The 26933-nt window shown below is 41.5% G+C and overlaps 1 protein-coding gene across 5 annotated transcripts in view; it reads left to right on the top strand.

Moving 5' to 3' along the window:
• SHROOM2 (shroom family member 2) overlaps positions 1–26933 on the top strand; it is a 119247-nt gene that overhangs the window by 57653 nt on the left and 34661 nt on the right. For 2 of the 5 annotated variants that reach the window (XM_069003811.1, XM_069003825.1), the window contains exons 3-5: positions 15187–15318; positions 20538–23172; positions 25097–25200. In XM_069003811.1, coding sequence (XP_068859912.1) covers positions 15187–15318; positions 20538–23172; positions 25097–25200 — 2871 coding nt within the window. Of the gene's footprint in view, positions 1–13253; positions 13359–15186; positions 15319–20537; positions 23173–25096; positions 25201–26933 lie in introns of all 5 variants that reach the window. The other 3 variants (XM_069003831.1, XM_069003822.1, XM_069003819.1) reach the window with 3 other exon arrangements.

Genomic DNA, 26933 nt, shown 5'->3' with positions numbered 1-26933 from the left:
CTGTGGGGCATGGTAACTAGCCTGGCATAGGTCGTGTCAGAGCAAAATAGCTTTCTCAGATAAAACCTGAACCATACCAGCTTGTGGCATAGTTCTTTGTGGATGCTCAGTAATTTGCATCATGTGGCTATAGTGTTTTAACCAAGAATGAGACGAAGTAGGGCTGGGATCTCTCCTGAAATGCCCTGGGACAAGAGGAATTCCCTTTCCCCACTCCTGTTTTTGGGTCACCTTGAATGTGGTTAGGTAAATTGCAGCTGAAATTGGTGTGGGAAAACACCACACCTGTGCAGAAAGACCAGTATTTGGAATGTGGTTTTTGAGGAAGCTCAACTCATTTGGGATGGTTGTCGAAGGGTAAGCTTACTGTGTGAGTGGCTGGGAGGCAAAACACACCCATTCTTTCTGGCCACAAGCAGCACCAGGGTTTCTGTGGCCGTGTGCCCCAAGGATGTGGCAAGCTCCTTCTTGCTGAAGGCAGCATGTTAGGCTAGTGCAGGCAGCCATGTGCTGCTCTGGCGTTTGCTGTGCCCATCCTGGGCAAAGATGGCAGGGGGGAATGTGTCTGAAGGCTGCTCTGTTTCCTGCTCCTTCACTTTAGCCATGGTAAGATGGCCTAAAATCCCCCCTGTATTTTGACTGCTGCTGCTGCTGTTAGCATTAGCTCTGTCAGAGGCTGTGTTTTTCTTCAGTGTTACTGGTGAATAACACTTCTTTTGTATTTACCTTAAAGGTTAATTTCTTTAGCACTTTACATGGCATGATAGTCTCCAAGATATTTGAAAATAAACCCTGCCAGAACCAATTTATTCAATGTGTGAAGCATTTTAGATATTTCATAATGATAAATACTCATTAAAAATGTTTTATTATCCTTCTGAGGAATTCTGATAAATTATGGTAAAAACTGAGGTAAGAGGATGACATCAGGAGTTTAATGCTATCTAGCCATCAAAAGGTAGCGGAATGTGCGAAAAAATAAGGATGGAGGAAAAGTATTTATGTAGCTTATATAATATACCATAAATCCCAAGAGCAACACTTTTATCTCAGACATCCAGATGTGTCTGTCTAGTTCCCCAAGGCAGACCAAAAAAAACCAGTTCCAGAATATGAGAGCTTTATCATGGTAGTCTATTGTGAATTCAGAAGGCAGGAAGATTTATGATGTTATACCTCGTACAAATTAATACCTCTTTGTTGACAGTGCATATCTTACTTATAAATGAAATTGCTGTTCCATCCTGCTCAAGCCTGTACAGTTGGGCTGAGGAACAAGGAAAACCAGAGCGAACTGGATGGTGAAATCCTGATTTCTTCAATGACTGAAGTCTTTAAGGGTGCTAGGGTTGGTAATTTATTTGTATTTATTTATTTTCACAGACAGAAGCAGAGTATTTTGCAAGTCTCTTTAATTTCTTTTTATGTAAAATGCAACTTATTAGAGCATGGGGTAGGAAAGGAGCTGCTGTGCTGTGACAAGACAATTCTCCTTCCACCATTGCTTCTTTTAAAAAAGGCACTGTTGGCTGTAGTGTGGTGGTGCTGTTTGCTCCATTTTTCAGGTGCAGGATGACTGGCAAATGGGAGGTCAGACCAACTGGTTACGTGATACATGGGAAGAGAAAACAAAGAGCAGTGCTACAGGCCTTATAGGTCTTGCCATGGTTGACAGCAAGGCAAAAGGTGACTGTGTAGACCTTTGTGTGAATTTTGGCATGTGGAAATGGGCATTTAAGGTAGAATATGCTGCTTTGCCGAAATTTTAGGGATTTGTACAGGTACCCATATAATAGAATTCTGTCAATAACTTGTCTGTCAAAATACTGGTTCAATTTGCCATTCTAAGAATATCAATATTCTAAGAATATTAATAGATTGCTTTTATTACTCTTCTCTTTTAGAGCCTCTCTCTCCCCTAGAGGTCTGTAAGTTAAGCATGTGTTTATATTTTTATTTTATTGTTTTTAAGTTCTAGGTCACTTCTTTTTTAGGGGTACTTTTTGGAAGTTGTTTCCTTTTATGATAAGATACCAGAAGCTGAAATTACAAAAACAGGAACTCCTGTTTTGCATGGAAGAAAGTGCTGCAGTTCCATTTGCTGCTTCCATAAAAATAGGCTGACTTTGTTGTTACAATTTATTGGCACTTTTCTTGAAAAGATAAGTAAAAGGGGAGTACAAGGTATTCAGATACTCAGTGCACAGAGATCATAAACAACAGCAAAGCCACAGTTTTGTTGTTTTAACTCATTGCATTGAGTTTTAGTCAGCTACAGGCATTCAGGAAAAAAAAAGTGATATCAGAAAAGCTGTTAATTTCAGGTGTCTCAGTTGGAGTGGGTCATTTTAAAGGTGTGTAAAATCCAAAAACTCATGACTGATTCTCTTTGTTTCAAAGGGAGATTATTCAGTGCTCTATCTGGAATTCCACCTTCAAAAATGGAGACAACCAGAATATCTCCTGGCTTCTGAAGATCACAGCTATAGCAATTAAATGTCTGAGGACTCCATTTAGATGTGCAAATAAGACTGCCTAACCACAACCTTTATTTTTTATTACTCTATATAGCTTAATTTCTCTATATAGCTGATGTCTCTCTGTGACTGACTCCTTTGCTGGTAGCGCTCTCTTGTGGCTGTGACTTTCATTTAAATGACTGAAGGGATTTCAAAAATATGTATATTATTTAAAAATTTCTGCCTTAGGACACAACAGTCTGTGTTGGATATGCGTTCCTAAATTAAATGTGGTAATATATATTTTAATAATGCAGGAAGGTCAGTCTAGGCAAAAGCATCCCAAGTGTGCTTCCCAGAAGATTTCAAAGGGACAGGTGTATTGAGCATTCAGAAGGTTTTCAACCACTTTTTTTGGTGTATTTTTGGTGAAAAGCCATATACCTGTGGAGAGACAGAGGGGGAAGCTTGGAGGGGAATGAAGTCTGCCTTGGCAGCCAGAGTCAGGTGGAGAGACAGGGATAGGCACCTTCATTAACGAACTTGATTGCAGATGCTGCTTTTCCTGTGGCACTGCTCTTGGTGATGAGCAAGTTATTTCCCATAACTTTGGCTATTAAAATAAATGAAAAAAAGTATTTGGGAAACTTTTCAAGTGAAACTGATGTGTGTTCCTGGTGAAAGCTTGAAAGCTTTTCACCCTGACTCTGTGTTTTCTCATTCTGGGGATGGGAAAGGAGAAGGTGAGGGGTTAACTCTTGACCTATTCTGGTTTTTAATACAAAGTTTTTAGCTGATGTTTTAATTTTCATTAAGGAGGTAAAGCTCTCTGGAAGCTCAGATTGTGATGTGCAGGGGTTTCCTTTGAGCTAGGGTCATTAGAGTTTCCTCTTTCAAGAGCAGTTACTAATGAACAGTTGCTTGATACTACATAGACTCGATACTATTGGGATTGTGCATCCAGTGTCATAGCTTTATAAGCATGTCTGCATTAATACCAAGTGTGTGATGTTGGATGTAGGCTCCTTTCCCTTCTGTACTGTAACCCAACAGCAATTGGAGTAATGATTCCAGGTTGTTTACTTGGTTGTACTCTCTTAGAGCGGCAGGTTTACACTTGAGATAAGGCCTTGAATGAGAGGGGTCTTGGCCCTTGACTGAAAAGTCTCTGTTCTTCTGTAGGCTGAACTCTTGTGCATGGCATTTGTCTGGTCACCCACCTTCATTCATCTTTGGATCCGGTATGTCACATAAGCACTTTAATAATGCTAGTTCTTTCAGGGATATTTTTTAAATTTCCACTAGTCTTCTGGGAAGGCTTTCATAGCAATTATGTGACTGTTTATAGCTGTTTTCCAGCAAATGTACTGCCATGCCCAGAAGTCTTTGTAGTGAAGGTAAGATGAGCTTGTTTGCTGTTTTGGCTGCAGTCTAGCAGGACAGCTCAGCAGTATCTGATTGCAGATTAAGACTGAAAAGAGGCTTTTTAAAGCAAATTAAAAATCGTATTAGTCAACTGATTTTTTAGGCTCAGGTTTTCCTTTTCTTTAAAATTAAGGAAATACTTAGTTTTCCTTGTCTCTTACCACTGTATCAGTGTAATTCTCATCGGTTTTTAGACAGCAGATGCAATAGTATCTACTTGATGCAATTTATTTTCTGTTATGTAGAGTGAGGATGGACTTGCTGCTGCAAATTCAGGAAAAAAGTTCTTTTTTTCCCACTTGAATTTCACTTCTTTGTTTTGCCAGATAAGTCACCAAGAATAATATTTGTCAGGTTGACTTTTTGACAGGACATCCTCATTCACACAGCAATAACTCCATGGTTTTTAGACTCTTCCTGAAACATTGTTGGAAAAGTGAGCCATTAACTCAAAGTCTGCCTTTCTCTGGACTGCGTATGCACATGCACACATGTGCATGGGTGTTAATATTAGTAAGCAAGGCATCATGCTAGGTTTAGCTTACCTTTATTGAAGGCTACTTACAAAAAACCCTCATTACATTAGCTTTAACATCTGTGAGTAATCTATACTCTCACCTTTATACGAAGTGCAGTTGTTTTTTAATAAAATATATCAGTCTAGCTGAGAAAGTTTTAGCCAGACACCATCTAACTTTCCAGCAGGTTCACACAGTTGAGCTATTGGACATCTTTGTAATTTGCAATTCTGTCATATGCTGTCTTAACTGGATTTCTTATTAAAATCCAAATATGTATACTTGCATAAAATAAGACCTCTTCTTACGCTTTAGCCAACTGCCCTCCTGAAGTTTGAGGATTTCTGTAAATCCATGGAACTTCCAGCTTTTCCTTTACTACTATAAATGCATCCTGCTTTGACCTGTGAAAAGCTGTTCATTTTACACATGCAGGATGGTGGTCAGTCGGTTGGTAAGGATGCTGTGGTGCAGTCTGTTCTGTTATAGAACAGAACCAACAAAAACGTATAGTTGTTGTTTAGTGTGATGGGTCAGTGAACCTAAGGAAAACATGATTGTGGCACATAGGCCAGTGTGTAAGAAGAAAGTTTGTCTTCGTTCTGCTGTGCTGATCCTTAAGGGTACAGCATAATTAATCTTCTTCATTTTCCCCAAAGAAACTCTGCGTAGCGTGTTACTGTATCCTTTATATCCTCAGGTATGATGATGGTCAGCAACCATGGCAGGCTTACATGTGCAAATCTGACTAGCAGAAGGGGATTAATTTTGTGGCTATGGAATAAAGCTTATTTTTTCAGAAGACTTTTAAAATAAATTGTCCTTTGGAAGAACTCCCCAGAGAGTCTCAGTCTGCCTAGAGAATGGAGGGATGTACCTGCCACTTTTTTCTGGAGGTGATGATTTCCAATGCCTGCATACTGAGGTGGTTTATTTCTTGGGATATAACAGGCTGCCTCTCTTTCAGGGGAAGTGCTGCTCCCTGAGAAGACTGTCTGGTGATTTTTCATGTGTAGGAAAAACATCTGTAACTCTCCACTACCATTGTTGGTCCATCAGAGCTCTTAAGAGATTTTCTTTTAGCTTTGTCATCTCATAGGTGACATGAACTTCTTTACAGTGCAGTGCCCCAGACCCCTCTATTCTCTCAGCCGTGTATTTGCTTAGAAGATTGGAAAAGGATAGAACAGATAAAAGAAACAAACAAAAACAGTTTTCAGCAGCATAACGTCAGTGCATTTTCCATGCGCCATGTCAAACACCACTTCAAACGAACATTAAAGCTCCCCCTCCTTCCTCCTCTGTCAAGGACAGTCCTCTGGTTTCATTTTTTGGGCTTTGCTCAGCTTTTCTCTGCTGAGCTCCACAGCAGCATTCAGCAGCAGAGTTGCAGGTCTGACTAATCTAAGGCGCTCCGGCCTCTTAGTGGGGAGCGCTAACAAGGCTCCTTTCTGAGTCTAATTATATCCCTAAGCTGGCGGCCTCAGATTAGCACAGGACAGCCGGTGGCAGAGGGCTGAGGAGTCCGATGCTCTGCTCCGCCAGCATCGCCCGTGTCTGCCGGGGACAGAACCCAGGAGGATGCCACCAACACCGCCCGGTGCTGCCTCAGCCCCATCACTTCGCCCTTGGACCGGTCCCACTCCATGACAGGAGGCTGGTCTCCCAGCGGGGAGCTCTGCCTGGTCCCAGAGGGAGGAGCATAGGTAGGTACCTAAGGCTATGCCAGGGTGGGGAGGCTCCTGCTGGGCTGGCCAGGAGGTAGGACACTCATGAGCTCTGGCAGCTCCTCACCCCTTCATTTCATTGTTGGGATAAGCCAGTGCTCAGGGTGCCTTTCTCTTGGCTTTTTTGTGTGTTTTGTAACTTGTTGGATGAGTGGGATAAAAAAGCTATGCATTGTTGTCTCAAATGCATCCGATTAAAATTTCATTATAGGATTGTTGAAGTTGGAGTCGGCAGGCGTGGAAGAGGAGAGGTGACTTTGAAAAGAGTATTTCGTTGTTTGCTTTCAAATTTGCCTCCCATTTCTCAGGCAGACCTGAGAAATTTGCCTTGCTGAGCAAAACCATTAATCTCCCAGCCGGGCCATGCACTGGGGTGGTTTGCAGTCGCTACTTTCTAAGAGGTCTGCAACCATTTTTCTTGGGCTGGTCTCTTCATCCCAGTATGGGATGGAGACAAATGGAGTGGCAGATCACTCTTAGTAAACTCAAAGTGTCAAGGCCTGAGAGTTTTTAAGTCTTGAGCTTTTAGTGGTGTGAAAAGAAAATTCAGTGGAAAAAGTTTCCCAGGCTGTGAGCTGTTTGTCAACATGCTTACACAAGGGTGGAAGGGGATTTCTACGGAACAGTGCAAGAGGAAATGAGTATGTTGATGAATGTGAGACCAAAATGGTTTGTTCTTCACGATAAATCTAAAGAAAGGGTTGTAGGATTTCTCCTTGGGAAGGAGAGGAATATGAAGTACTGAGCAAAGGTGGGGGGGGAAAAAAACCCTAATCTTTTAAATACACTTGTCTTACACAGTTTGGGGATGGGGGAGGGAGTGTTAAATGATTAATTTAGGTTTGGGGGTTTTTTTTGTCATTTCCAGGCAGTTACTGCTTCCTGCTTTTCAAGAACATATGCTGTGAAGGTGGGGTGCTGGAGCAGCGTGGGCTCAGGATGTGTTTCTGTCTCTATCTTCTTAGTGGTGACCAGACAGGCCAGCCAGCTCCATTAGAGAAATCCTTAATCTAGCGAGGCTAATGGACCTTCTCACACTACAGGGCTCTCAGGTAGGATCTGCCCTCTGTATTTGTGAGAAGGATCCCAGAAGAGTTAGGATCAACATCTGCAGGTTACTGTTGGTTTATAATAATGCATAATAATACATAACAGAGCACTGGCCCATAAAACCCATCACACATTTCTGCTGACTTCACTGAACTTTGAGTAAAGCTATAAAATATTAAACTTCAATTAATCACTTAGAGCTCATATGTGGTATTCAGTGTCTCAGTGATTTTTTTCTATATGAAGATACCTTTTTTATTCCTTGAGGTTGTTTAGACTTCCCTCTGTGGAGCTCTGTACCACCCTAGAAGGAAACCCAATTTGTTTCCCACTGTGTTGAAACCCAATTTTGTTTCCCACTGAAGAAGATTAAATGTAGCATATAAAAAGCAAACAGCTGAGTACTCACTGTTAGACAGAGCCGTATTCACTGCTCCAAGTTTAAAAATAGTGATGTAGGCACAATTTGCATGTGAATGTAGTCATAGTATCTGTGTGATCTGTTGTGAGATTGTCTGTAGGATAGCTACCTTAGTTTATGCAAGAAGAATGCATGGATGAATTCAGTTATTAAACTACTTGATCATTTCAGAGGGATGCTGATAGATCCTGCAGCTTTTTTAACAAACAAACTTTGGCAGCGGGAGTACCTATGTATGAATATTAACTACAGCATTTTTTCCTGTGTTTTGTCATTCATTGTAACTGATCTGGGCTTGAAAAATTTGGATAGTTTCTGATTTGATTTCTATGTATTCAAGCACATTTTTCAACCTGTGGGCATTTATTATTTTATTCTTGCCAGATTTACTCTCTTGTAAAACTTAGTCTTGCTGATAATTAGGGTGACTAAAGATTGAGATATGGAAGGGGTGATGTGAGCTGGGCTGGAAGAAAAATGATCTACTGAAGATTTTTGTTATTGCTGTGAAGTTATCCTGTTTTCAATTTTGCTTGGAGAATAGCTTTTATTTTGCTGTGAAGTGACTGAACCCAGCTTTCAAGTCTACTGATGTTAAATTGGATGCATATCTTGGCACATTCAGTTTCTGTAAAATAAGCCTAAAAACCTAATTTCCCAAGCAAAATCAGTGCTGCTCCAGGAATCCCAGAAATCATAGTTGTCTGGTCATTTTTAAACTTCTAGCTCTAAGTGATTGTAAGTGTTTTAGGGCTGCCATGTATCTGCTCAAAATAAGGGTTTGTACTTTTTCCCAGTGTATCCAAATCACGGGAAACAGCTCTGTTTCTTGCAGAATGAAATGTCAGAAGATAAAGCAAGACATAGAACCAGCCTCAGCAGAGGATCCAGCTTCTTGCACTTGTCTCACTAGAGCCCCCATCTTCCCCCTAGGGATGGAGCGTGGTGGCTGGCATTTCTCAGGGTCAGGCTCCCACCCACAGGTAGGAGGTGGAGCTCTCAGAGACAGCATTATGCCTGCCCATGCAGATTCTTACTGCTTCCATTAAGAGTCTCTACACAATATGTTGGAAATATTTGGCCTAAATTAGTACAGGCATAGGAGGAGAGTAGCTCATCCTCCAAGAAGTTGCAGGAAAATATCTGTCCTTTGCCAATGGAGAAATGGTAGATGGATGTGTAAGTCTTTCAGACTGTCCTGCTGCTTGTTATAATGCTGTTTTGGCTGCAGTCATCAGGTGGAGATAAAGAACGGGAACTAACAATTAACTTCACCTGAAACTTGAGCTGCCCCGGGAGGTAAGGAGGGAGAGGTTACCTTGGATGGTTGTGCAACTGTAACCACCTTGTGCCTTGGGCTTCCAACACGTTAAGGCAGTTGATATTTCCTGCCCAAATTACGAGCTCAGTAATGTGCCGAAACTCTAATGTCTGTCTTAATCTGAAAATAGTTTTTATGACAATAAAAATGCTTTTTACAAACCATACCGTATATTACAAAGTGATTTACAGTTGCATAACTTCCAATTCAGTGGAAGAAGTATAAATTTTTACATGCACTTGTATGTGTAATCCAGAAGGGGCTCCTCAGAAGAGGCAGTTTTCTTTTTATCTTTTTTTTTTCTTCTTTTTTTTTCTTCTTTTTTTTCCTTCTTTTTTTTTCCCTTTCTTTTTTTTTTTCTTTTTTTTTTCTTTTTTTTTTTCTTTTTTTTTTTTTGTGGAGCAGTTTTTTCTTTCAAATGTCTACAGTCCTTCTGAGACTAAGATGCCTCAAGGAGAAATTTCTACATGAAAACCTTATTCAGTTCTTTATCAATGTGGAAGGTACTGTAATTTTTTACAGTATTACACTCATCTTTTGTCTCAGTTATGTCTAAGCTGGAGTAAATGGGTCCTGGATGCTGTGTGATGTGACCAGTATTTATTTGGAAGATTACTTGAGAATTCCAAGTGTTGTGAGAAGCAATACTTGAGTACTTAACAAGTGTAAGCTCTTAAATGGATGAGCAAGAAACCTTTATGTGGGCCCATGAAGTTCTAATCATGAGCTCCCACAGCTGGGTGAGTTCTTCAAATCTGCAGTGACAAGTACATATAACAGCTTCTGGAATGAAAAACAGTTACATTGTCAATTCCTTTTTATTTGAGGCCACTGTGGGTAACTGCAGCCTCATGGTGGTTTTTTTTTCCTGCCAAGTATTCAGAAGACCAACAAAATCCAAAAAAAATGTTTTTAATACATTGAATAAATGATTTAGCAGTTTCTTTACAGTGGCTTTTTGTGCACCCAGTTAGTTACATTATATGTTGTTCTTCTAGTGTATTTTAATTTACTGAACACAAGGTCTGTGAACTGCAAAAAAACCCATGGATTGGGAAGACTTTTGTTCCCCCAGACTATACAGATTTACTAAAAAAATTTGTAAATGAAGTATTGGTATGTCTAGCCTACTGTTACTGTAAAGGAGGGGAGGTGAGAAAGCTGAGAACTATGAAGCTGTTTGGGTTTTATAAGCAGACAAACAAGGGCACCTGCGCTGTCACTACAAATTCTTGACATTTTCTCTACATGGAGTAAACCAAACAATGTGTGAGTGGTTTTCTGAGGACATTCCAAAAACGGAACCCCTCCTAGCTGATTTGCATGGCTGGCATAGGGCAGCAGTGTTTGTAACTGGTCGTCTGTTTCTGTAGGACAAACAAGTGTAGCATGGTTTGGTTTATTTGGCTTTGAAACAATCTAAGGGCACCTTGTGAGTTGCACCTTGCAGTATGTGCAGTGCCTGAGAGTGCTGCTTGTTTCAGAATGCCAGTGAATTGTGCATTTGACCTTTAAGCTTGTGCAGGTTTCCATTTTATTTCAGGGCTGCAGCCTTTCTGCATTTCCTTAGCCTTGCATCCTTGGCATGTCTTGTAGCCAATTACACTGGGATTCGGCCAAATTTCTGGTTATAGACAAGGTTTAAAATGACTGCCAGTAGTTTGGACCTCCTGCTGCAACTTTGGAAAAGTGAACTTGGACTATTTTAAAAACAAAGTTTTTAACAATACAAAGGGTTTGCAGCACTGCTGAAAAGCTTTCGAGTTGCATTGTGGTGAATGGAGGAGAAGAGTTTTATTTTGATAGCTGCTGTTCAGTGTCACTACATTGACTGGTTCCCAAATTCTCATGTTTGTACCTTGAAACGTGGTCTGCAGCTTTCCGTAGAAACTAAAGTGACTGAAAAGGGAATATATTTTTTAAAATAATCTTTAATATAAATGATCGCTACAGCAGTTTTCACTCGGAGAATTAGGGCTGACAATGTGCAACAGTAAGTTAAAAAAACCACATGCTTCTGCTTTGGCCGTTTTTTTGTGTCTTTGTAGATTCAGCTCAGTTCTGACTGAAGCCACTGACTTACCCATCCTTTTACTTTTGAAAAACTGGGATTTCTTGTCTAAACCCAGGTTTTTTTAGGGTGGGACTTTACCTTGGGTACTGCATCCAGCTCTGGCATCCCCAGCACAGGAAGGACATCGACTTGTTGGAGTGAGTCCAAAGGAGGTCACCAAGATGATCATAGGGATGGAGCACCTCTCTTATGTGAAAATGCTGAGAGAATTAGGAATGTTCCTGGAGAAGGGAAAGCTTTGGGGTGACCTCACTGCAGTGTTCCAGAACCTGAAGGGAGCCTACAAGAAGCTGTACAGAGACTATTTTCAAGGGCATGTAGTGACAGGACAAGGGGGAATGGCTTCAAATTGACAGAGGGTAGGTCTAGATTAGATGTTAGCAAAAAATTCTTTGCTCTGAGGGTGGTGAGGCACTGGAACAGATTGCCCAGAGAAGTTGTGGACGGCCCATACCCTGAAAGCATTCAAGCCAGGTTGGATGGCACTCCGAGCAACCTGGTCTAGTGGAAGGTGTCCCTGCCTTTGTCAGAAGGGTTGGAACAAGATGATCTTTAAGGTCTCTTCCAATGCAAACCATTCTGTGATTGATTCCATGATTTATTTCCTGTCACAGCAGATACAGATGAACAGTGGGAGACACTGCATTTGCAAGGACTGACCTCTAATGCCCACTTCTGCTAGATGGGGAGCCCTGGCTGTCAATAATTACTGCTGATGTGGAGCGCAATCCTGCGGTCCCAGGGCTGCAGCCTCCAGGAGAAAAAACACTACCGTGTGACGTTCCGTGGTCATAGGAGAGTGTGCCGCTCTGCCGGCCGGAGGAAGGCTCAGTTAGGGTGAGGAATAATCCTAGCAATAGGAGCTGGCATTCCGGCAGTGACGGTGGCGGCCGGAGCCGCGGCCGCCCTGCGCACAGCGCACGGCAGCCGGCAGGGGGCGAGGCAGGGAAAAATAAGGACAAGAAGGAAAGGGAAGAGAGCCTTTGAAAAGGGATAAACAGCCGGTTTGGCTTCAGAGGAATGGCACATCCAGCCTCTGTCCCGTGTGGCTGCCGCTGCTTGCAGGGAAAGGAGTGCAGCCTCCGGCTTGAGGTGTGAGCCAGCGGTCAGGCCTTCGCTCATTCAGCAGGGGGCTGGAACGAAACATTAACAGGCAAATTAGATATTAGGAAGAAATTCGTTACTGTGAGGGTGGGGAGGCACTGGAACAGCTTGCCCAGAGAAGTTATGGACACCCCAGCCCTGGGAATGTTCAAAGCCAGCCTGGATGAGGCTGTGAGCAACCTGATCTAGTGGAAGGTGCCCCTGCCCATGGCAGGGGCGTTTCACCTGAGTGATCTTAACTGAGTGATCTTCCAACCCTAAGCATTTTATGGTTCTATGAAATAAATTCTAGCAATTGCATTTCACCTGGATGCAGGCCCCTGGAACTGCCTGTCACCTTTTAGCCTTGGTTACTCCAAATGCAAAAGCCTGTATGGCAGAGTTACAAAAGAGATGCTATTTGGTAGATAAGAATGAGACAATTTCTGTTGGAGAAGGTGGTGCTAGGGAAATACATCCTTCTGTTGTTGTATCTGCTGGCCTTTTATCTTTTTTCCTTTGTAACCTATCTTCTATGCTTATCAACATTTTCCTTCCAGCAGCTTCTGTAAAAGCACTGGTAGAAAGACACTTTCAGTGAAATGCTTTTAATAATGCTTCCATTAATGCTGGAGGTTTTCTGGGTTGTAGGTTCAGATGATCTCATTCTGTCACTCAGAAGTAATACAGAGGTATTACATTAGAATATAAATGCTCAGCTTCCAGCTTCTTTAGTTGCCTGCAAAATATTCCTGTTCTGAATCTTTTAATCTTTTCTTTCTAGTCCTTCTATCCACTTGCCGAGTTTTGGAATCAATATTTATGTTGCAGTCCACTTTTTAGAAAAAACTGTTTCTTAAAGTGCAGGACAGATTCTCTCCATGTAATTAATAATTACTATCAGAAAGTATTGTTGACTATGGATGGTGAATTTATTTTTAGTTATGTTGTGAACTTCCCAACAAAAGCAGGTGTCTGTGTGATTCCCCCTTCTATGTATCCCACCAGTATTTTTAGGCTGTTCAGATTATTATGTAAAAAAAAGAGACCCTCTCAAAAATACTGTGTGTCCGCAAATACAGAAAATTGAACAGAACTTGTAAATTCTTGTCCGCTTGACTTGCCTTATGCCACAACTCAGTTCAGTCTGTTCCTCCCCTTGCTTGGCTGCTCAGGAAGATGAAAGTGGTGGTGGATATTGTAGCACAGAAAATACCATCTGAAAATGATATTCATGTAGCGAGGAACTATCTTATGAAGATCTTGAGAAGTTCTATGAGGTACAGTACTGACTTTACATGTGCATCCCTTCTGTTTCTTCCCAGTGATTGGATTCCTCCTACCATTCGTGAAGCCCAAACTGTCCCAGAAGCCCTCTTCCCAACCTTCTTTTCCTTATGCTCCAAACGCTGCTTGTATTGTGCTAGTTTCCTAGTCTCGTGTTTCCTTAGTGGTACATCATAGAAAAGTAATTGTCTCATAAAAGATAAACCTTTTTAGCCAAATTGATGCCTAGGAGGTCTGTTGAATTTGCCCTAACAGGTATTTGTGGTTTGCTGAGTTGGTGTCAGTACTGTTTAAAGGTGAGCAGTGGGGGGGAAAAAAGACATCTGGTATTCTGTGCAGCTGAACAGTGGAATGATAATTTTTTCCATACCTGAACAGACTTGGAGCTAGCAAGGACTCTCTGGAGCCAGTCATCGAATGGCTGAGCAGAATCTTTTGCACTTGTTTGTGTTTGTTTGAGTACTGGGGCTCCTCCATTCTCAGAATGTCATGTCCTACCAAGAAGGAGCAACTAGAGATGCTCTGCTTAAATGTTTTCTCTTTTGTCATGCTGGGAAGAGTAGGCTTTTGTTTATGGAAACAATTACTTCTTTTTTTAGTGGCAGTAATGATGCTGTAGTGGAATTACAGTTTCCCTTTAGAATTGTTATTCTCCTTTTGTAATCTTGCATGCAGAGTTTGGAAAAGCAATTCATCACTAATTTCTTCACATCTTCCTGAATGTACTGTGAAAAGCTATGTACTGAGAGTCGACCTGTTTTGAAGATACTGGCTTTAGTTTTGGTCTCTAAATGCAGTGGTTGTCCAAGGCAGGATGAATTACCTTCAAAGAAGGTCCTGCTTCATTCCCAGGTGACTGGTCTGGACAAATGGCCTCTACTTGGCATCTGCTCACTAAAGCAGAAGTAGCTGGATTCCACCCAGAAGGCTTAGTTAACCTTAGGGGAAAAAGAATGCACTTACTTCATGAGTGCTGAGAGGTGTAACAATCAGCAAGTCCTTGGAAGATAGTGCAAGCTGTAGTTACTAATTCCTGAGCAGAAGGAAGGAGGTAGAGGAGTACGGAGCAATTTTGCAAAACAGTTTTTAAGGTGCAAAGCTCTAACAACAATTTACTGTTGTGCTTCTTAGAAGGGATCTCTTCAGTTACATGACCAGGAACATTTGGAGGTGATTTCCAAGTAGATCTTTGGGTACTTGCCTGATTCGCTGATGAGATTTACTCTTTAAAAACCAAACCTAGAAAACCAAAACGAACAAAACCTCCCTGCATTTCTGGGGTGCCAAACATTTCAAGAGCTGAAGCAGAAGTTGCTTGGAGTCAATATGATTGCTTGTATCACTATTACTAACTTGTGTGGAACAATGTACACGGCTTTAATTGTTCCTGTCATTAACTCTTTTCTCCCTAGCTCCTATCATATGCACTTACCTACAGTAAAATCTTACCAAAGCCCTACTGTTGTCAAGTTGTAAAAGAGTCCTAAGTCTCAGTATTAGCTTTAAGTATTAAAGCTAATGGATACATGTCAGGTACTTTAAAATTTATCAGTCTCTGTTCCTTGTAAAAACACCCAGCTCACCACCCATAAAAAAATATTACAAAAATATTGGCATTCCACTGCATCTCAAGCATTTTAAAGAAATGGTGATGTCTTTTCAAAACTGGCATGCATATAGAAAGTGTTGCTGTCATTTAAAGTCATTGTGCCTCTGTCCTATCTGTGAAATGTTTTACTGCTGCCCTGGTAGATTTTTTGCTGTGTCTCACCTTATTGAACTGTTTGCATTAAACTAGCACCCTCTGCCTCTTGTTTTCAGAAGGAATGACCTAGCCTGCAGGCCGCACTCCTGGCACGCAACCAAATTTACCGAAAGTCAACCCGAGGCAGCCACGTCACACCTCCCCTCGTCTAATGCCTGCGCCTCCTGGCACTCACGCTATCATGCAAGGTGAGTCTCCGCTTAAGTTACACAGGTTCAGCTCTAACAGCAAGGCAATAATAACAGAGGTCGTGTTATTGAGGGGTTTTTTTTTTAAAAACCCATGCAGAATCGTGGTATTATACCTCTTTAGAGTTGCCTGTCCTTTCAGTGCATGAAGGGGGAGTTTGGGAAGTTTGACATATGGATGAGTGGATTCTGAAACAGTTTGTGATATGTGCACGTGATTGAAAGGTAAGAAACTAGCTTTAAAGGCAATCACAAGGTTATGCTTCTTGCTCCGCATTTCCTTTCAATGTCCACTGGTAAAATCCTAAGGCAAACTAATCATCAAAATTAACATTTGTAAAGTGAAATAGGAAGGGGAGAAAAAAACCTGAAAAATACTGTTTCAGACAATTAAAAAGGCTTTTTCTAAAGAGAGGGTGCAGAATGCTTTACTGTTGTCTTTTAAGGTATTACCGGTTTAGTTAAACTGTCTTTTGTAATCCTTCTCTACATCTGTGGTCTTGCTTGTCTAGAGAGGTAATAAGACCAATGATTTTCAGTCTCTGTTTAAAGCACCTTAATATTTGTTAGGTCTCATTCAACACTAATGGAGAAAGGCTGACACCCAGGCAGTTTTAGCTGTGAAACTCTAAACCTTTAGGTAATGCCTGTTTGTGTCTGGTTACAGGTTCTGGTTTGTTCCTGCTCCTAGGTGACATTCTTTATCGTTTTCATGAAAGGTTTTCTTGGCTCTTGAGGTTTTTTTGGGGGGTGGGGGAGGAAGGAGGTGTTACTTTTTTTGTCTTTTGTTACTTTTTCCTTCTCAGTTTCATTGGGCCACAGTTACACTGAGCATTAAAGAACATGAGTCTGGTGTGCAATTCTGGTTTGGGAAGTAGACTTTAGTTTTCTAAGTGCTGTACATTCTCCATCATTACTTCTTGAGATTAATGTTTTTTGGTAGTTAAAACAAAAGCACATTAATACCTCAGTATTTTATTTCATTTTATTTTTCATCTGATTTTTACAGTTGTTTTTACATTGTTTTATTTGGGAACTCTTTACTGTTTTAAACTAAATTGCTATCTGTCCTTGAATAAAGTTGACATTAGGGAGAAAGGGTTTTTTTTAAATGTTTTTTGTAATACTTTATTAGTAGAAGTTTTAGAAACTCTTGGTTACAATTTCTGCTGGTCTATTCTGACTTAAAGTTTGTATTTAAATATCATGTAGATGAGTTGATTTAGATTTATAGATTTTAAGACAGTAAAAGTCGTTGTATATAGAAACAAAATTTGGAAATTTCTAAAAACTTCCAAAGAGTTCCTCATTGCAATGCTATAGCTAAAGAGTATTCCTACTATTAATGAGTATTCTACACTAAGCTGTAAATCATTATATGCTTCCTGCTCTTCCTGGTGGTTGTCCTTGTACCTTGTGAAAGTAAAATACTACAAGATGTGTCTCAAGGTGTGTTTTGATATGACCTGGGTGTGTCCCAATACTTAGAAAAAAAAAAGGATGGTTCAATGCCAGTTTGAAATGAGGTTTGGTCAGGAAATTGTGGGTGTAAAGGAAGAGGGGAATGGGAATAGAGCAATCCCCTCCCCCCACGGATCAGAAATATCCACAACTGCCAGCAGACACTAATACTAATAAAAACTACAGATTCTTTCTCAGATGCCACTGAAAGATTTAGTGGCCTTAGCACAGTGTACTGCTACAGTTCCCAGGTCACTGCAGTCCTGAACCCCTTGGCTGCCTGTGCTGCCCACTTGAAAGGTGATGTATTTGGGAGATTTGTCAGCCCTAGTGTCTGTTGTCCAAGACATTCAGCATTACTGTAGTGGCAGCCCAAGGATTTCAGTATTTTGGGGATCTCAGCTGCAGAGTGGGGTTCTTTGGGCTTGCTGATCTGCAGAAAGAGGTGAGCAGCCTCAGGGATTCCCCACCTGACAAGTACATTTCACAAAAAGCTCAGCTGATGGGAAAGCACAGCAATCAGTACCTGAAAGCAGCAGTATTCAAGGAGATAATGGAAATAGCCCGAGGGAGGATATTTCTAGCCCAAGCATCCCATCCCTGGGCTATTTCTGGAATTCCATGTCCTTCCCTGAGCTAAGCATCTGAGATTGGTATTCAAAGCCTAAAATCTCTTCTGAATGTGCCTGCCTGCATTCTCTCTGTGAGTGTGAAAATCCATGAAATCACTTGTAAAACATGGAGAGTTCATGGGGGGTGGGGGGGAGAAGGGGGAAGATGGCACTTTTTTGTGTTGGTGGAATGGGGCACAGCTGGCCAAAACCTCGTGAAGACTGACCGTACTACCTACTCCTAGGTTAAGGTGTGGGCAGTTTCATTTGCTTTAGGTTGGTTGGTTTTGGTGGGGCTTTCTTTTTGCCAGCCTGATGAATTCGAACCTTTGAGAAGGTGGATGAAGCTAGAGGAAGACAGACCAGAAGAGGCTGTACCTGAGAGAGGGTGGTCCTAGAACCCAGCCCTCCACATCCAGCACTATATGTATGGGTTTTTTATCATGTGACTTTAATGCAAAAACTGTAAGCTATCTTGGGAGCTTGGGAGCACTAGGTTAGGTCTAGATGCCTCTCATCAAGGCTAGAGAGCTAGAACTTATAAAGCTTTTGATGCCTTCATTTCTCTCTGTGAGTCTTCTGTGAAAAAGACAGAAGTCTCACCTTAACGACGTGGTGCAGACTTTTTTCCTAGCCCATCCTAAACTAAGGCTGGGTGCACTTTTCTGGGAGGTGTGTAAGTGAACTGTCTTAAGTTGCTGAAAGTTTAAACCCTGCATTTTCTTGCAGTAGGATATACTATAACAGATGAACCTTTGGGTTTTTTTCTGTGCCCCTGGTTGTGCAGATGAACCCAACAACCTGTTCTACTTCATTCTGGTCTTACAGGTGTGGCTGTAGGACAAGTGTGCTTTGAGAAGGTTACCTAAACTGAGGTTTTGGGGCAGTTAGGGTCAGGTGCATCTGATTTGTAATCCCATGCAGTTGTTGAGATGACATCATTTCTGTAAGGGCCCAGGAGCAGAAGCTCATGCCCCAGGGTTGGGAGGGGTGCTTACTGGCCAATGTGGCCAAGGGATGGTGTTTGTAGATTGTTCCTAGACTTCACCTGCCAAACTTTGACCAGCAGTGTAGCCGCTTTTATGAATCCGCTCTGAAAAAGCCATTGAGAGAAGGGTATCCTGGAATGCCAGCCAGGCTCAGGCAGAGAACTGGCTTTTGGACTCTCTTCCATGTCAGGGTTCACAGGAGGGTTGCCCTGCAGTGTAGGACTACAGGAGGCCATGCTTTGCAGTAACATGCCATTAGAAGCTTTCCTGTCCTTCCTTTAAAGTGTTTACTCCTTCTGTTGGGTTTCCCTTTGGCATTTTCTAGCAGGGCTTTGACCTCTTACGCTGATGATCTCTGTTCCACATTTGATACCAGCAGATTTACATGAGACCTGTAAATTGAGGCTTTCCTGCACAAGTGGCATCTTTTTTTTAATTAATACCAAGTATCTGGTTGGATTTTATGATCTTAAAGGTCTTTTCCAACCTTAATGGTTCTATGATCTCCTTAGAGCTGAAGGGGGTGGGAATATCAACAATTCTTAGTTGTATCTGGTTTATATTATTCTTTGACAAAAGAAATCCTAGTAATGACCAAGATACTTTTTACATGAAACACAGTACCAGCCTAAGATGACATTTAAGACCTTTTTAAGGATTCAGCAAGATGTTTTAAATGCTGAAAATAAATGAATGAAAGAACATAAAACCCCACAAGATGAGGCCATTGCTAGTGTATCTGGTTAATAAAATGCTTTTAAAAAATAAGCATAAAACATATCTTCTCTTATTTCATATAAATTGCTTTTGACCATGTTGTATAAGAAAAGAAGTTTAAAAGGCTGTAGTAGTAGAGGGGGGAAAAAGCAATTCTGTTAGTACTGAATTCCAAAGAACTGCTGAATTGACCTTTGCAATATTTTTGACAGAAGAAAAGATCTATATCAGTCTTTGTATTTTTTATGTGGACTAATCTAATTTCATTGCTAGCTTTCACGGGTCTCTTTACAGCACAGGATTTTGATAGATGCTTCTTAAAATTATAGCTACAGGGAAGTGAAATAATTCTGGGATTTCTACCAAGGGGCTTTGCATGCAAGGGCAAGAATTTGAATTTGGCATATAAAAACAGGAGGAGCTGCCAGTGAAGTTCAAACAGGGAGATGTGGTGAGAGTAACTGGAAAGGCTGTCATCTCAGCATCAGTGTTTTGGACTGACAGGAAGTGGATGCTGTGAGAAAGAAAAGAAAGAAAATGAAACAAAACTCATGGGGTAGGAAAGCAACAGAAGCAGCAAGATTTTGGGATAGTGTCCTTGGCAAAAGACCTGAAGAAAGTACCAGTGTCAAAGATCTTTTTATACAGGAAAGAGGGGTAGGGAAAAACTGGTGGCAGTAACGATTCTGGAAGGCAAGTCAGAAGTTTGCTTGGCCATGCAGAGCTTATGTTTGTTTGGCATCTCCTCTTGAACTTTTCCTGCCAATGTTGTGGAACTGGGTGGAATTGAATGTTGTTGTAAGAGTGTCAACCTGAGAGTGGTTTGAAACCAGACTGATAAAGGCGCATGTGCAGGTGGTATTTGAGACAACTGTACTTAGTGCATCTCTGCGTAAAAGTTAAAACATCAAATGAATAGGCAGATGTGGATATAACTTTATGGGAGTAACTTAATGACAAGGGAATAACATCATGGGCTGAAGAAGTTTAGAGTCTCATTTCAGAGATGAAGAGAGGAAGTACATGAGTTTAATAGCTGGAAGAATCGGGGTGCCTGGAAAATAAGCTGAAAAATAAGTTGGTGTTTGTCCTGGGAAAGAGGGAGCTAATGGAGCTCAAACTAAATTTTTCTAAAAGCAAAGTCAGCAAAGTCAACAATTTGCAGAGGGAAGAGGAAGCCTTCAAGGAGATAAATGCATATTACTTACTGGAAAACTTGCATAGGTAACCTTAGTTACTAAGGTTTCAAGCTTTGAATCAGTGGCAGAGTATAAAGTTGGAGCCCTGACTTGGTGTTCAAACTCAGTTTTGTTAGATTGTGTTTAACTGCTGTGCAGGTGGATCTTAACTGCTGTTATTAAAATGGGTGGTTACAATTATGTTGTGGCATTTTTTGAGTGGTGTATTTATTCTGACACTTTTTCTTTGTTTGCTTCAATAGTTGGTCTTCTCATGACCTGTCAAATTCATGGGATCAGTCAAGTCTATATCGCACTTCTGATCAATTCAGCTCTTTGGGAAGTATGGACAGCTGGGACCACACTCCACCAGTAGCCCAGTACGGAAGACTTTCTTCTGCAAGGTCTAATAGTAGCATTGATCATCTAGGGAGCCAAAGTAAGCGGGATTCAGCCTATGGGTCTTTCTCCACGAGTTCTAGCACCCCTGACCATACTCTGTCCAATGCAGACACTTCTTCGACAGAGAACATGCTTTACAAAGTGGGCCACTGGGAGACTGCTAAGCATGGAAGCAAGTCTGGCCAGTTTTTGAATGACAGCAGTGGAACAGAGGACAAACCTGGGTATTTGCCAGCTCCCATCCAGTATGAGAACAACAAAAGTCCAAGAACAGAGGATCACCCAGATGGAAAGCTCACTAGCTCTGGAAGATCCAGTTTTGGACCTGTCTGGTACGTTCCTGATAAGAAGAAGTCTTCATCTCCTCCCCCCCCACCTCCACCTCTTCGTAGTGACAGCTTTGCTGCTACCAAGGGCCATGAGAAAGCCCATGGCCCTGTGTTCTCAGAGGGTGCCAGCACGCAGCACTTTACAGCCTTGAACCGATCTCAGCCCAGGAATGACTGGAGTTTGGAAACTGCAGAGCAGCAGCGGCGGCCCTCCAGACCATGTGACAGGAGGATCAGCAGCTCAAATTATAAATCCAATCTGAGTTCAGAACACACTTTTTCTTCAGCTGGTGAAAGGTACAGTAGTAATGCAGGAACTGTGAACAAACTGCAGCCATCCTTGTCCAGCACTGATGTTAGGTTTGCACAGCCTGCTTACACTTACCACCACCAGCACCAGTACAGTGATGAAAGCACCTTTTATCACAGTGCAAGAGTCTGTGCTGCACCTAAAGATCAGCAACATTATCTGTCCTACACTGGCATTCAGGAGTTATCTACAGATCATTTTCATGGCTACAGTCCAAACCAAGCCAGTCTGCTCAACACTTCTTTGAACAGTGCTGCTGAACAAAAGGTGGACAATACTGGACAAAGTCGATATTATTGTGTGACAGCAAAACAGCCTGCTCAGGGAAACTCAAAGCCACTACAGTTCAAGGATGACAGCTGGAAACCTGCAGTGGGAACTGACGTGTCCCTTGGACCTCATGAAAATTCTGCAGTTACTACAATGGCCCAAAACCCAAAATACTATCTACCTCAACAATCTATTGAATCTTCACTGACAAAGTGTGAGAATAGTAGTCATTACCCAGTAGACAGAGAAGGAGACGCTAGGTGTGCTGTAGTAGAAGAATCTAAAAAACCTAATCATACTGAAAAGTCTGGACAAAAGAAAAGCTCTGAGAACAGCTCTGAGGAAAGTGAAACTAGGCACAGTCAGCAGGAGTACGTAAAGGGCTGTGTCCTTACCACTGAAAACAGACCTGCTCAGAAAGATTTTAGGTGGGGGAAAGATGAGAGTAGCAAGATTTCTCCTCAGAAGACGCCAATGTTGCACTCTTTAGCTCAGGAAGGGAAAAAACAGTCTGACAACAACCCAGAAGCAGTAACAGAACGACAGACCTCATTTGACACTCACCTGTCTAAACAGGCACGAAGGAGCGATCGTTTTGCAACAACCCTCAGAAATGAGATCCAAATGAGAAGAGCAAAGCTGCAGAAAAGTAGAAGTACTGCTACACTGGTAGGGTCATCTGGAACAGAGGAGTGCAGTGAGACCTGGAAACCAGATTCAACAGAGGATGTCACCACCTCCCCAGACACAAACTTTACCAGCACCTACAAAGATCACCTCAAGGAAGCACAGGCCAGGGTTCTGAGCGCGACGTCCTTCAAACGTCGGGACTTGGAGCCCAGCCCCGCTGAATATCTCCCCAGGTCACCTGAGCGCAAAACTGGTAGTTACAACTCTTCGTTACTGGCTTTGGTTTCTGAAGATGTCTCTGTATTCCTTGAGGCTACACAAGCCAAACCAAACCCTACAGGGAGCGGCACTCATCACGTTCCTCGCATTGGAGCAAGGAAGAGGTTCACAACAGAGCAAAAACTGAAGTCCTACTCGGAACCAGAGAAGATGAATGAGGTGGGCATGTCAGAGAATGAATGCCATGCTCATTGCTGTGCAAATATATCAGAAGAAGCCCTGGGCTCATTTGCAGACAGGTGGAAATTTTTTGAAGAAACAAGTAAGCCTGCATCCAGAAAATCATCACAGAAACCAGGTCCCCATGGTCTAGCAGAGGGACAGCTTGAGAGGCCAAATAGGAAAGTGCAAGAGGGAGAGGAGCTGTGGTATGAGAGAAGAGGTCGGGTAGCCTCTGCTGGACTTGAAACTGCTCATGCTTCAAAAGATAGTGTCCACCATAGCAGCAGCAATAGGGCTGCTGAGAGGACTGGGAAATCTGCACAGCCACAGCGCCTGGGAACCTTTGCAGAGTATGAGGCATCGTGGAAGGAGCAGCGGAAGCCAATAGAGCCGAGGAGCTCAGGAAGGTACCATTCAGCTGATAATATCCTCGATACAGGCCATGAACAGCATGGGAAATCCCAATACACTCATGAGAGGTCTAGATCATCCCCTTCCACTGATTTCTACAAACAGGTACAAGTGTCTTTTGCATTATCCTTTAAATTGCCCAAGGTAGTGGGGGACAGTAGAGGAGTGGAGGGGAAAAGAGTATTTTTATGAAGATTTCCAATTTAGGAACACTATGTTATACGGTATTTGTCTTTTGTCAGTAAAGCAGTAAATGTTACAGGTAGCTCTCTTAAGTAAAATGAGGAAGATCAAAGTTTGTACTGCACAAGAGCAATTGGATCAAAGTAATTTCTTGTATGTTGCAGTCAGATGGAAAAAAACATGATTGATTTGCTAATACCCTCTTTATTACAGTAGAGACCTAGGACATTCAAAGCAATCTTCACCCGGAGTTATTTTTTCACTGATGTGGCTGTATTCCCTGTTTAAAGGTTTTGAATTCTCTGAGACTGTGAAGAAAAGTGTTCCAAAGTGTAAATAATACATACTTTTGTCTAATTTTTTAATAGTCTAATAGTTTCCATGGATTTCCTCTTTTCTTCTAAAGTTGATTCATGCAAAAGCTACATAGGACAAAACTTCTGCCTAATAAAATTTAGAGATTACAAATATGCCTGTTAATGTTAAAACTACAGCAACAGTGAAACTGCATAATGTTTTGTTACAGTTTGCTTAATTTAAGATGTATACATTTATTCCTTAGAGAGATGCCAAATGTCCATTCAACTTGCAAGTAAATACTAAGTTAATTTTTAACTGAGCAGGCCCAGGCAGTGGTTGGCAGGTGGCACTGGAAGTAAACAGAGAAACCAAGTCTCTTTAGTTCTCTGTTAAAAGATGTTGTTCAAGCTGCTACAAGATTGCCTGATATGTATAAGGAGTCATAGTGTGTTCAACCTGTGTTGAACTTCACCTTCTGCAAGAACAGAACTGAAGTAATGCAGTTGTATATTACTTTTTCTTTGTTTTTTCCCCTCTTGGTGAAAATATTGCATGCATACATACATACACAGGTCACCTCTGTGTGTGTAGACATGGAGTAGAATGAGAATAGCTAAAAAAGAAACAAAAATGTTGATCTCTAAAAGTTGTGGACTGTCTGTCCATAAGTTCTGTCTTCTCATTTGGCAAAAGTTATTTTTGAACTGTATGCGTGGACTTAACTATGTGGATAATTTAGGTGGTGATTCCAAGCACTGAAAATATTCACCTGGAAGTTATTTCGAAAATTAAATTCACTGAATTATTAAATAATTGCCTATCCAGCAGAAAAAAATCATATAATCTATTCCCTGTATGCATTTCTGGTTTATTAGTCAGTGCCTTTAAGTTCAGTATAGGCCTCCTGGGGCAAAAAGCAGACACCTGTTTAGGCACCTGGAAAATATGGTGGTAAGTGCATTGAAGATGCTTACAGCAGACTAGAGTAAATAAAGATGTTGTTTTGCATATATGATTCAGATTATTCCAGTGCTAATGCGCAATTAAATTTCCTCTAGGTTTGGTGTTTGTAATGCAAAGCTATGCTTTGGGTGGGGTTGTTTGAAGATAGTGAGATAATAACGTTCTGGAACAGCACTGTTGGTGTTTTACTGAGAAACTAAAGTACACGCATGGGGATTCACAACCTGGTGCATACTTGCATCTCCTAAAATGTGAGCAACTCTTCTGCAACTTCTGTGCCTCTTTTTTTTGTTTGTTTTTGCGAAATGGAAGTTGCAAACGTTTATGTAAATGTTAAGCTCTTCTGTAGATCAGCAAAGCAGAGCAGCAATGTGAGCACAGCCAGGTTGGCAGCGCTACGCAAGAGGTCACAGAGCACACTGTACTGCTTAAAACCGAACAAGCTTAAAACATGCTATGCTGTTGACTTCATGTATATTCAAACAGAGCAAACCCACAAATAAGAGGTTCCATAATCATAGATTTTTTGGGAGTCTGAAACATGATGACTTGGTCTCTTACTTGTACTATAAACCTCTTTTAGGAAGTGTCAGTTGAAGTAAGGAGGCAAGCAGAGGATTTAAAGGAAGATGGGGAGTGTATTTTCTCTAATGTTAACAAACTGGATGAAAGGAACTGCACTGTAAGGTAAGTATGTCATAATTTCTCTCTCTAAAAGATTTTTTTTGACAAATTTCTCTGATCTGATCTTTTCCTGACTCAAACTGCAAGTTTTGCTGTGATGATTTCAGAGTTTCTGCTGTGCCTTTTTCCCTTGTTTCCCTCCTTCTCCCCACGTACTTCAATATGCATGATAGAATTAATGTTGGGACTGAAATTTTTGGGGAGCTTAAAGAAATTGTTGTGATGATTTCCATCTACCAGTGCCAAAGCCGAGTGACAATTTTAGCGTGAGCTTAAAGAAATTGTCGAGTGTTGAGCATATTATAGTTTGTTTGGAGGCAGTTGATTCTTATTTGTGTGCATGAAATGATAGTTACAGGTTTTTTTGGGGGTAGGCTGGGGGCTTGAGGTTTCCCAAAACAGATTTCCAGTATTATCCTTGGCAAAGACAGCATGCTGCTGAAACACAGTAGCGTTGTAAATTGGACTTTCCTTTTCTTGTGCCTTTAGAGAATACAGTACATGAAGAGAAGACACTAAAATTTGTTTTAGCGTTTCATCGGCTCCGATTTTCTGTTAATTAATGTTTTAATTAATGTACAATGTTTTCAAACCATTTTCAAAGGTGTGACTGTATGCACAGTGTAGTTAAAATCCTTTAAATGTCTGGCATGCTGAGGGTGCCCTCGTCCTGGCCCGTTGTGGTGTAAGCAGTGATTTCAGTAATTGCTGATCCTGCGGCTGCTGAAGGCGAGCTGAGGCTGTGCACACGCTGCTATCGCCAGGTCTGACAGCTCTGGGTTTCGTAACAGTGAACCCATGCACAGGAAAAAAGAACCTCTATAGGCTTTCCTCGGTTCTGCAAGTGGTATTAAATCTCTCAAGGGGAGAAGAAATTATGAACTGTAGCAAACATACACTCTAGCCGTGACCATAAAACCTTGTAAAAAGTTAGTATTTATTTGTGGGTTTATATGATTGTATTTTGCATTGCTTATGGCTCAGCTGAAGAGACCACCCCCTATTTTTCTAATTTTTTGTAGCCCTTTGTACTTACCGTAGTGATTTCCAAATGAGCAGCCCGGCCGGGTGCGAGTGTGCGCGCACGCGTGGGGAGGGGCGGGAGCGGAGCAGAGCGGGAGGCGGGCACAGTCAGCCGGGAGCGGCCGCGCTGCTGTGGGCGGGCAGCATCTCTGGACAAGTAGAACCATTTCCATCTACCAGCGCCGAAGCCGAGTCACAAAAGCATGTGAATAATACTCCTACGCCAGCATTTTAGCAGTGTTTGTGCGGCACAATTCTTGCTTTATAATCATGGAATCCATGAAAATCACATGACACTGGGCACCAGCTGCAGTAACTTTTTTTCAGCTGGAGCCTATTTTGACATACTATTTCAGATGTAGTATTTGGCCATTTTACCATATTACAGAAGGTTTTGTGAAATGGTCTCTTTCATCGTCTTTCTCTCAACATTGATATGCTGAAGGTTGATATGCCTTCTGTGTTCAAAAAACTAATTAAAATCCCTCATTTGGACATTTAATTCCTGTGTTGTGAGCTACCACTGCATGATAATGAATGGCTGCCTTATTGGAAAGAATATATATTTCTGTGTGCTCCTTTTTTTAATAAGGCATTCATATGCTCAAAAGGAACTGGACCCATGGATTGATTTTATGATTTTTGAACTGCCCTAAAGGCATTTAGTTTTCTATTTTTAAAATCTAGCAATCTGCAAATGGCTAGCAAATCTA

Source organism: Aphelocoma coerulescens, chromosome 1 (genome assembly GCF_041296385.1).
Source record: "Aphelocoma coerulescens isolate FSJ_1873_10779 chromosome 1, UR_Acoe_1.0, whole genome shotgun sequence".
Taxonomy (NCBI): Eukaryota; Metazoa; Chordata; class Aves; order Passeriformes; family Corvidae; genus Aphelocoma; species Aphelocoma coerulescens.
The sequence above is the reverse complement of the archived record's forward strand: the minus strand, read 5'-3'. Positions and strand labels throughout refer to the sequence as shown.